General features: G+C 45.2%; 1 protein-coding gene and 1 long non-coding RNA gene across 6 annotated transcripts in view; one reads left to right on the top strand and one right to left on the bottom strand.

The window, feature by feature from the left end:
- The first annotated feature begins 1,117 nt into the window (after window positions 1-1,117).
- The window catches only part of LOC111246274 (cGMP-inhibited 3',5'-cyclic phosphodiesterase 3A-like), a 90,234-nt gene continuing 79,905 nt past the window's right edge, over window positions 1,118-11,446 (top strand). The window contains exon 1 of one of the 3 annotated variants that reach the window (XM_022795590.2): window positions 1,118-6,430. In XM_022795590.2, the coding sequence (XP_022651325.1) occupies window positions 5,306-6,430 (1,125 nt within the window). In that variant the 5' untranslated portion in view covers window positions 1,118-5,305. The remainder of the gene's footprint in view (window positions 6,431-11,446) is intronic. The other 2 variants (XM_022795588.2, XM_022795589.2) reach the window with 2 other exon arrangements.
- On the bottom strand, window positions 7,939-11,418 carry LOC111246277 (uncharacterized). Of its 3 annotated transcripts, none has more exons than XR_002671617.2 (3): window positions 11,281-11,418; window positions 9,462-9,616; window positions 7,939-8,967 (listed from the first exon to the last, which is right to left on the bottom strand). It is a non-coding gene; the product is annotated as an uncharacterized LOC111246277 (long non-coding RNA). The 3 variants fall into 3 exon arrangements; XR_015324977.1 differs by adding an exon at window positions 10,346-10,509 and having other exon boundaries at window positions 7,939-9,616; window positions 11,281-11,408; XR_015324976.1 differs by having other exon boundaries at window positions 7,939-9,616.

Consider the following 11,446-nt stretch of genomic DNA (forward strand, 5'->3'; position numbering starts at 1 on the left):
TGCTCGTGTGGAAACGAATCATCGTATGGAAACTTGTGCCGCCTGAGGATAAGATAATGGAAATCATGCATAGGACCACCCCACCTGGTCGCTAGTGTACCCCCGCGTTCGTCGAAGATCGAATGGAAAACTACCACTGTAGGGTGGCACTGTTACTTTGCATGGGCACACCGCTGCCCCACGTATAACTAGAAGAGCGACAGAAAGACAATATGTAGATTTGAATGTTATGCGAACTAAATCCGATTGGCACCTTAGCTATGACCATTCGATCTAACCTGAAAATAAGGTCACTCGTGCTTAGTCACGTCTACATTAGCGGCTAAGATAAGAGTTCCTTTAACGATTACTGTGTGAAAATGCCGACAGGAGTAGGGAACTCGAGGTTGGGGACTGGGGAAGCTGCCGCTAACCTTCTATTTGGTGGACGAGCATGCAGGCTGGTGGCTTTGGTAGCGCAGTATACCGACGTATTTGACACCCGTAACTTGCCAACCCTCCGGAGGACTCATTTGCGCAACCGGATTCAGCAGAAGAAATCACTCGCAGATTGTCGCTATTCCAGCCAGCCAGCCTAACTGCGAGCTGGTGTCTGGTATTCTTGACCTAGTTCAGAGGAATAAGGAAAGTAAAACAAGACTCTCTTATCCTTTTTCCCGTTTTGAAAGTATTTTACCTTGCCTGCATTTCTAAATGCGGCTTAGCCGCTATCACGGAACGCTTATAGTGGCTAGTGGTGGCCGTTCGCTCCAGTGTGTATTTGCGTAAGATAAAAGGGTCGAAAGCGACGCTACTTCAAAGAAACATACTTAGAGAAGAGCTCTGCGGTGCCCATTTTGACCCTATCGTACAGCTCATAGCCCGACGTCACATATAACCCAACCAAATCTTTGTGTCCATAGAGAAGCAGATAACGAACCCATACGACGAGCTCAACCTGGCGGTCGGTCCGTGAGCAGCCGAGCGAACTGTAGCCTACCCCGGGTGCGTCGTGGGTGATGTGAGAGAGGGACGTTGGATCGTTCTCTCCTGTCTCTCTTACCCACCCATGGATTGGTTACCCTTCTTCTTTCTCTTGTCGGCTCCCACCACAAAAACGACACCTACGGCCTTGCGCCGTAAATACCATCACAGCAAGAAACGGCAATTAGCTGAGCCGGTGGCAGGCAGCTTTACAATAGGAAGGTATTCGTTCGCGCCCCGATTTTCGAGGCCGTTAGCCGTTAACGTGGGCTCCACTTGACATGCACTTGGTCCAGTTAAAGCCGGCCAAGTGCTCATTCGGTCAGCCCGCCTAACCAACTGGAAAATAATTACACTAGCTATAGTCCGCTAGTAAAATTATACAAACATCGATTGAACCCGTGGACGATGGTAGGCGAAGCCGACCTCCGACGGACGGTCATCACCAGCAACAACAGCTCGTTAATGTAATTGTTGCCGTAGGGCCATGCCGATAGCGAAGACCACCTGCCCACATCTGCGCTGTTTACTCCATTGCCCCTTCCCGCTAGACTTCTGTTAAGATAGCTCTTGTTTTAGAAAAAGAAGAAGAAATCGATTGTGATAACTCAATCAAGTGATGCACTTTTACGTGAGAGAAGGGTAAGGCAGGCGAAGCAGTAGGCCCCATAGGGATTCATCAGTTCCTTGTTCGTCTATTATGTTGGCCACTGTTTGTTTGATTAATCCAGAAGGCTAGTAGGACAGAAACGACTGGATAAGTTGGTAGAGTAAAATTCTTCAAATTTGTAGACAAGCATGTACATTCAAATAAGTGTTGCACTGGATGCCCCCTGGCAGTAGCTCTTAGCCTGTTATTTGCGTCAACTAGAACACGGGCATCCGCCTATTCGAGAGAGAGGCAGCGAACGCCACACCGAAGCCAATTCGGCAAATAGCACGACGGAAAATGTATGGCCAAGACACTTTTCGCCGTATAAAAAGTGGCGTTCATTGATGTTGTTTGACGGTGAAGATGCCGAGAACGATGTAGTCAACTCATAACAGGTGCGCGAAACTCAATTGTGATTTAAGCTAGACTACTCAGTGTCGTAGCTGAACGTTTACTGCATCTGCCGCAGTAGTAAAAGACGGCGACGAGACAACAATAACAACAGTTGTGAGCAGACATTGTGTGAAGTCCCGAATGCAGTAATAGAAGCGCCACTGTAACGGGAAAGCTCAAGTTGGTTAATCATTTAGCTGAAAGATGTCTACCAGTCTCGCAGTGGACCTTCGGGCGGATCTGACCTGCCGAAATCGATTCATACGAATGAAGCAACAACAGCACCACCAAAATAGAGCGAAACAAATAAACAAACAGAGGATAAAGTAGTTGCTGCCATATTTGGTCCAGCTTCGCTACATTAGCGTTACCACATGTTATAGTGTTCGCGCGTGCATGTCTTACGAGGTTGCACGTCACCCTATAGGTGAGCTCGTTAACGGCCGGGATCACTTCAACCAACTCTGACGCCTCTGGCCGAACTGAAAGAAGCATTGTTCTTGATGGACTTTCTAATTCAGCGGTTTGTTCGGAACCCGAAACAGCCAGGAGTATACGGCCCGAGGAGGGATCAAAAAATGATGCAGGATATTAAAAAAATGCTATCCTTTTACTGACTAATTTGATATATATCTAAAGTGCAATGACTGATGGTGGAAGAGACCCGTTGTGAACAGATATTGTAAAGGAGAGAGAAGCCGCAACCAGTCTGAATGGCACTTGCGACATGAAGGCCGGTTACGGCGTGACGACATCCCCCCACCCCCTTATGCAAATAGGCGCTACGCGACAGCCAAAGGCAAAGAAAGCCGGGGGTAAACAGTAACAGCAGAGACCCACGAAAGAATACATAGAGACGATGCGAGGACTAAACGATAACAGAGCAGAAAAACACCATAGCAACAGAAGGATTTGCTATGCGCGATCAGAAAGCCGCGTTTGTTGGCACTTAAGTTAAGGCGAAGCACGGTGCCAAGTGAAGCGTGCTATTATTATCGTTCCCGTTACGCTCGACATGCGCCCGTCGACGTCCAACAATGTTCGTTCGGTCTATTTAAACTATCTATCGATCGGATGACTGATACGTCGTCCGATTACCTGAATTACCGGGTGACTGACTAATCAGAAGACTAAGAGGTTCAGAGAATTCATACTGTGGCAAACAATCGGTTTTCTGTTGTAGTTAAGAGAAGTTAGTTAATAGTGACTATGCAAATCTATTGACTCGCTGTTCAGAGAGTAGTTCGTTGAATAACAATTATTTGTAAGGGAGGCTGTGAACGATGAGATCTTGATCTATGTTAGTTAAGCGTATTTACTGAAACTCGATGAAATAGACGATACGTACGATCGTCACGCCGAAGCACGATACTCAATCGTAAAAATACGCAAAGCACGTGGCCAGCAGACGCAGAAGTCTCTTTCTAGTTCTCATATGCACGTACGCATGCATGTCACTTTACGTACGTCAAGGATGAGAGAAAGTGAAGAGTAACTAAACAAGTGTTATGCAAGCGTAAGCCATCAATGCTATCGCCATAAGCAGCGCCAATAATCGCTTAGATCTCGCCATCGGTTCGTGCAGTTCGAGTAACTCACTCGCAAGTTATTGAAAGTAGTCACAGCTATCGTTATTTTCACCGCTATTACTACCTATAGCAGCAATTAGCGAAGAACAATTCGTTGTTGTTCTAGTAGCAGCAGCAGCAGCAGCGGCTGCAGTTGTCGCCATCATCGTCAGTCGCCATTGCCATTGTCTCGACATAGTGCAAGACTACCATTTGCTTGCCTGTATGACTGAGTGTATCGAGGCTATTGTAGATCTTTACGACTGTCAGCCCGCTGACGGCATGTTCGCAGTGATACGTGAGTGACAGTATCAATCACCGCTGCCCTGTTTTAGCTGTTGTCTCTCCCGTTATTGCTGCTACGTTTGCCTACGACTATATCAAGCTGCTGACTTGTAGCCCCTTACTTAGAAAAAGCTCGCAGACGGCTGACCACAGTCCACAAGCCATGAAACACAGAACCCAATCTCAGGCTATCCGCCTGCCTGAATGGCTTGGCCTGTGCTGGTGGCGCCAGCTGCTCGTCGATATCTTTCGGCCCTGGCTTAGACCATTGAGTCGAGCACTGATCGTGGCTGCCGCCAATGGTATCGCGCGCATATAATAACAAAGTCAGCAGCGGCAAAACAGTCACAGAAGGATTAGTTTCGGTGCCACATTAATCAGAGCAGCATGTGTGGTGTTACTAGCGCCTGTGTTTGGTGGCAGCTATTGTAAAAGTAATACTTTAACCCCGACGTTTAGTCGCCTGACTCGAGCCTGCTACTCTCTAACAGTTGCATCAGTAGGAGTCATCCTAATAATACCAGTAATAGTAGAAGTACGATAGGCCGTTGCCTATTTCAAGCGCCAATCATCCTGCCCAGCACCATCTAACCATTGGTTTTTGCTGCCTAGTATGCCTCGCTACCTAGAGCTGTGCTTGTAACTGCGGCGGCTATGCCCCGTGTCGCTGCCCGCCCATTGTCTACGAACACGACAGCTAACGGCTGCCAGACCGGGCCATCGAGCTTTACTTCGGCTACCAGTATCTCAGCGTTCTAGCATCTAATCTCGACAGCAGGCCGTTACGGTTACTTGCTGCGAGTGTGCTTGACTATTTACTCCGGCCGACTGCAAGTACTCTCTCCCTCTGGTTGAGCCTTCTCAGACGCCGGAGCGGGCAACCCGTATTCGCATGCCTGAAACTGTGTCTATTGGACGTCTAACCATACCGTATAGCTCTGTCCGCGTCGTTACCATTGGAACGCTATCCTATGTAAGAAGAGAAACCGTCGGATACAGCAAACGACACCTCGTGGACTTGAACCGACGGAGCGCAGCAAGGATCCCCACTCAGATTACGTTTCGCATACTACGTATCGAAAACGTACAAGTCTAATTCACTTGTAATTACTGGGTTTGCGTGGGCCAGCCAAAGTTCAATTGACTATACTACAGTTCCTGTGTGTATATGGAGGAAGTGACTACAACGCTTGATTAGACCTATCATCTATCAGTCAGAAACCGAGAGTGCTACATCCTCAGAAGAAAAGACCTGGTCCAATCGAATTGGTGGTGATAATCAGCGAGTAGAACAAAAACGTCGAGCTAATCAAAGTGAACTCTGGTGTATTACTGTTCCTAGTGAATTGTTTCGTGCAGTAGGAAGACGTGCGAAGGACACGCGCAAGTATATTGGGTCGTAAACAGCAGCGAAGGTTCAGACTGGAATATTGCGTTACAGGATATGCAAACGAGAGCTAGCACGGTCGAAAGATCAGAAATAAATGGTAAACAGAAACGTATATCGTCAGTGAATTCTACGACGGCGACGGCGACGACGACGACGACGACGACGACGACAATAGCTTCTCGAAGCGAAGATGCCCAACTGCATTCATTGTTTAGCGACGGCAGCAGCAGCAGGAGCAGCAATAATACGAACAGTAAATCAACGTCACATACATCTAAAAGCGTCAGTGGCCAGCTTCAACATCTTGCGTTCGATAGCTGTCTTCGGCATAAATCGTCATCGATGTCCGAGACTATGTTTGAATCGTTTCGCCGCTCGATAGAGACCAGCGAAACGAACGACACACTCTATACGCACTACGGTGAAGGGTACAAGGATTTCCGTGAGCTAGTTGACGAACAGGATTTTCGTGAGTCAAGCGTTTCATCTGAAAGTAGCACTGTCAGTGATTCCCGCACCGTTCGAATAGTTCGCAATAAATCGGACGGTCCTCTGATTCGAACGAAGGTCGTGATCGGCGAAAGCGGAGAACAGATTGATGTGGCAGAACGGCCACGAATCCGTGTAGGATCGGCAGCTATACAAAAAGCCACCGAATCCTGCCCAAATTCGCCACTAAATCGCAAAATTAAGCAGAGCTATTTCAGTGAGTCGATCGCGGAATCCGGGGAGTCAGTGGTTGTCAGCTCGGCTCAGTCGTCACTGAACTCAACAATGGAGGAGCAGGAAAAACAGTTTTACTATGAATTATCCGATCGCGAATGCGAGGCAACAACAGTCAACGTTTCGATTGGTGAGCAAATCAACATCAAAGAGGTGGTACAACGCCGTCAGGAGACAGCTAAGGGTGGCCAAACAAGCACCACCACCACAACAGCTAGCGCTCAGAACGTTATGGCTGAACGTCGGCAACGCGTCACTTCGACGGAGAGCTTCGCGTCGAGCCGTGAAGGCACGCCGACGCGGGTGCCATTCGAGCGTTCCGTTAGTGCAGTGGCCACCGTCAAACGAACGGATTCGGGCCGCAGCAGCTCAGGGCTCAATATCAGCCAGAGGGATATACTCGTCAATCGTTCCAGATCATGGAACGCGATTGAGGCCAATCTATTCACCTCGTCGGTGAGTCACCTCAGCATTTAGGTCGACTTGAACAATAGAACGATCAATCGCAATAGAAACAAGAGGAAGATTAGCGTTATGGTTATTGTTCTTATTTACTCCTTTTGCAGTTTTCCTCCACCAGGTCACTTTTAAAAATATTACTGCCCTTTGCTTTTTGCCTGCCACTTGGTATACAGTCGCCTAAGTGCTGGTAGTAGGCTACAAACTCGACAGAACTGGAAAAACTTCCTGATAGGATTAACTGATAGGCAAAACTTCCTATTAGATTCCTGATAGGTTGATCCTTGTAAACCTGTAGCCAGGTGCGAGGAATGTAGTGTGCCTTAACGGCTGTCGAGCTTTGGGTCGTTGGTACATAAACCGGCTCTCGGTGCCTTCTCGCCATGTTGAATAATGCTGTTGCTGTGTTGGCCCGTTATCTTCATAATGCTATAAACGTTGAAGTGCTATCCTACGAATTGATAAAAGAAGCGGGTACAGACGATACTCGAGCTGTATGCTTCTGGGCAAAGCGAAACGCCGTCTGGGTCTCCGTCGTCAATCGATCGATGGATCGTCCGATCGGCGAATTCTTTCCGTTAAATAATCTCGTTCACTCGCTGGCATTGATAGGGTTTTGATAAATGCTGTTGAATCTTCGTGGACGCTAAACTAGGCAGAGCGCAAGGATAGATCGCTGCCACGTCATAATGAATTTTCTTACTCTGAGAGACGAGATTAGCACATGATAGTCATGCACAAAAAAGGAGGTGAGATCGATCAATGCGGCCAATTTTTTTGGTAAGGATTAGTGTAAAGAAATCAGTGACAAAAAAAAAGTGATGCATTAGAACCCTACCTTCTATGAACGGCTACTTCATATGTAAACGTGTCCCACACTCGTCATCGCTATAGTGACTTTTCATGTGGGTGACACGAAAATTATCCCAGTAGCATCAAGTCATGTTAGCAAAATCTACCTATACTTCTACTCTTCCTCCAGTACTATCTCGTGCCTTTAAGAAAAAGCACCGTTTCATAAAGATACCTTTTCACCTCATAAACAATAATTTGAGTAAAGTTGTTATTAATGTTTTGTAGTTCTCCTATTATCAATAGTAACAACGCGTGTTCGTGTTCCTGCATAACTGATCATAGATTAACACCGGTGCGCCCGGAGATACGAAACACGTTAAGAAATGATAAAAGGAGCGTGCTACGGGACATGCAATTCCGTGCTAGTTAGAGTTCGCTCTTTGAATCTGTTCGGGTCATTTTAATATCAGGATCACGTTATCGTTTTAAACAGCCGATAAGAGACACTCTCTAAGATTATTACCTCGAGTAAAACTAATATTCATAAAAATCATAACTTAAAAACCCCACGCACTCAATCTAATCAGCGTGTGTAGCGACTGTGAATAATGAAAAAAAGTTATGATGAACTTGCGCTCGGAATGGCAATCAAGGATCAAGCGATTCTCCCACAGAATATCACTGATGTAGGGAAAAAATATACAGAACCCTCGATTGAACTGCAATTTTAATCAAATTTACCTTGAACCGATGGCTACGCCTACTCAGTTTCGAACACAGAGCAGCAGGAACGAAAGAACAAATATATTATATCTGATGCATGCACAGACAGTACCAAGTATTCCAGATAGTTGGGTTTATGTAAAATGAAATGTCCTGTTTCTTTCGGCCTAGCTATACGTAGCTAGGACCCTGCGTTATTTGCACAGTGTGCATCTATGACGCACACTCATGTGCCACTTCGACGAACGTTGATTTCTTCATTTCATTCGCTATGTCACTAACCGACAACGTCATCTCACTGCATTTCGTTGAAAGCAGGATACCGGGGAAATAATCGTCATTGCATATCTAGGCAGGATACCGGGGAAATAATCGTCATTGCATATCTAGGCAGGATACCGGGGAAATAATCGTCATTGCATATCTAGGCAGGATACCGGGGAAATAATCGTCATTGCATATCTAGGCAGGATACCTGGGAAATAGTCGTCATTGCATATCTAGGCAGGATACCGGGGAAATAATCGTCATTGCATATCTAGGCTCTATCACACTGTGTCAAAAATTATTTAAACGTCGCTTCAAAATCTAGCGAAGTTTTTTCAGTATGGTATATCGGTATCGAGAAGCAACTCGAGTTTGCAGATTTTCCATCGTACATTCACTACTGTGGCCTAACTTTATTATTGCCCCTTTTCAAGAAGCGGGAGACGGGCAACTCGTTACATCCCCCAGTGTACAGCGGCGAAGGTCACTTACTATATTGTAACACAACATAAGCCGTTATCAATTACATATTCACGCGGCTGAGGTAAAAGTTTTATTCGATCATGTCTTTCTCCTTTTTTTCTTGTTCTGGACGAAAAAAATGCTAACTATGCTCTATCGCTTCTGAATGAAGGACTACATTCAGCCCGGAACACTGCGGGACTTCGTAGTGGAAACATTGTCTCGCCGTTCACACCAATCCTAAAACCTCGCTTGTATAAGCTTCGTTCTTCGGCAGTTCTGATTTTCTGTAATAGGACCAGAAATATCCGATTACGCCTATGCATGCCGAAGTGGATTACAGCCCGTCTGAGCATTTTTTGACTTTGCACTACATAAATGAATGCATCTCCGAGTCGATGTCCGACGGTTAGATGAGAACTTTTGTAAGCGCCTAAAAGAGGCTGGCGGGGGTGATAGGCCGTGCTTTGTTAAGTGTTCCAATCGCTAAACAATGAAAACATGCAGCGAATACACATGGCTGGAAGAACTTTGCCCATAGACCTACTTGTTGTCGGGACTTTAGAGAAAACAGGGATTTCGTTAGCCGATTATTATTCGACTATGATAAAATTTTTGCGATACTGCGAATGTTGTTTATATCTAGCTCCGTTGGAGATAATGAGACGCGCCGCAACAGAGGCTGGGCTTAAGGCCGTTCAACTAAAAACTGACACATGCAGAGTACCGTTCTGCATTGCTACTATCACTGCTCTCATGCCATATCGCTAACCGAACGTACATTGTCACGGATCGCAGACTCTGCCACTACAAACGCCGACCGTTGCGGCTGCTTCTACTGCAGCGGTAGCAGTAGCCGCTGTGGCTCCTAATCCCACCGTCCATAGCTGAAAATTGCAATCAATGCACCCTTTGAAGCCCTTTCGAACGTCAAAACTGCAAACAAAACAATATGTCTATATAATAGAATTGAATAAATCCACACTAACAGATCTCTATCTCTACCGCACTAAGAATTTGAGCATATACATTCAATTGTCTTTTGAAAGCGATACCCAATGATTTTTTACAAGATATACGTATAACTGTATAGTGAAGACATGATTTATAGAAGAAGATGTAAGTAATGAGATCGACAGTCGCACTATCTATATATATATATATATATATATATGGAGCTGCTTTTTGTATGTATATGCGACCGGTAGACTATATTCGCAATGACGATCCGTCAAGCAGAGCGTTCAGCGCAAGCTGATATTATTATCGCTTCTACAAATATATACGACGCAGTTCAACGATAGGTCGCTTGAGGTGTGCTAAGGTAGCGATAGGATCGAAGTCAAAAAAATAAAAACTAATTATTGCGCTAGGGTTGATTACTTCGTGTGACTGTAATGATGCACAGCTTGGCGCTGCGAAGGTATAGACGGCCATTTTGGCCAGACGATTATAAACACACTGTTTTTTCCTCGCTACAGGAAGTCTATTTTAGACATCGGCGCAGTAATTATTTTATATTCAATTCCAATAATGTTTGATTAACAAAATGCGAATATCGTACGAATCTCTGTGGAAAGCGTAAGAAAAAGGGAAACAAAATTAAGAGCCTTGTATCTATGTATTTGTAAAAGTCATAACGTAACTGTAAAATGAGATGCTTACGTAAACATTTAATTCACATCTATTTACGCGCAAAATCTGGAGAGGGGGGTGCAGACGATTTATCTTCGTTTGTGTACTTTCGAGCCTTTACGAAATACGCGTTGTAACAAATCCTCTCTTCTGTTTCTATATACATTATTACGTCCATCGACGCTACGATAGAACTGCAATCAGATAGAAGAAGTCTGAAGTTCGCACTCTGGGACGATCCTGAGATCTTTACTAAGCAAAACTTTGTTTAGTTGCATTGTTTTCGTTGATTGAAGCTTAGCCTTAATAGTATTTCAGTGTGGTTTTGCAGCTGTCGATGATTCCGCCACGGTAACTGTAGGTGGGGGTCTAGCTTGCTCGAAAGAAGAACAAAGTGGAAGAGCTTATTGCCATTTGTTAAAGCATACGAACGAGCAAGAAGTTATGAATATTGGAACTTTTAAAGAAAGTCAACTGAATGCAAAAGGTCTTGGAGCTAGAATGAATCACGCATTATCGTTAACGCATATTAACACTATGGTCGATATAATCACTAGGGTCTATTCTTATCAAGTAACTGTGACGGTATTTAACAACCGTTAGCACAGCAACCTGTGATTTGAAAGCGTAAGCATAACACATGCTATATAATTGAGACGTTTCAAAAGTGTTAAAACCTTCATTTGTTTTTGGCTGGCATTTAGGGTCAACGTTGCCTACACCTACGTACGTTTCTTATGCCAACAGGATACAAAGTAGCCTAAAATTACTAGCGAAAAGCTGTCGTGACGCTCACTTATCGATAGTCTTTGAAATAAAGACAACAAGCCCTGTTTAGCAGCATAAATATCAAGTGACGACAGAAGAGTGGTCCCTTCGTCGATTCTAAGGTCAGTCCGCTATAGCTGAAACAATATAGTTTATTATGGACGCCATCTTTGATGTGCGCTCAAGGTGGGGCATACCTGGGAAACGAAAATTGTCGGACGATGTCATAGGCAAAGTGTCCGTAACAAGCCATTCAGTTCTACTTTCACATACGGCTGCCGTATGGCAGCACTGAAGGTTGCTTCCGCTGGTAGATACCAACGAGTATCTCCCGCGTTCGAGTTAACGGACCCGATTAACCGA

Source organism: Varroa destructor, unplaced genomic scaffold (genome assembly GCF_002443255.2).
Source record: "Varroa destructor unplaced genomic scaffold, Vdes_3.0 BEIS01000003.1, whole genome shotgun sequence".
NCBI lineage: Eukaryota > Metazoa > Arthropoda > Arachnida > Mesostigmata > Varroidae > Varroa > Varroa destructor.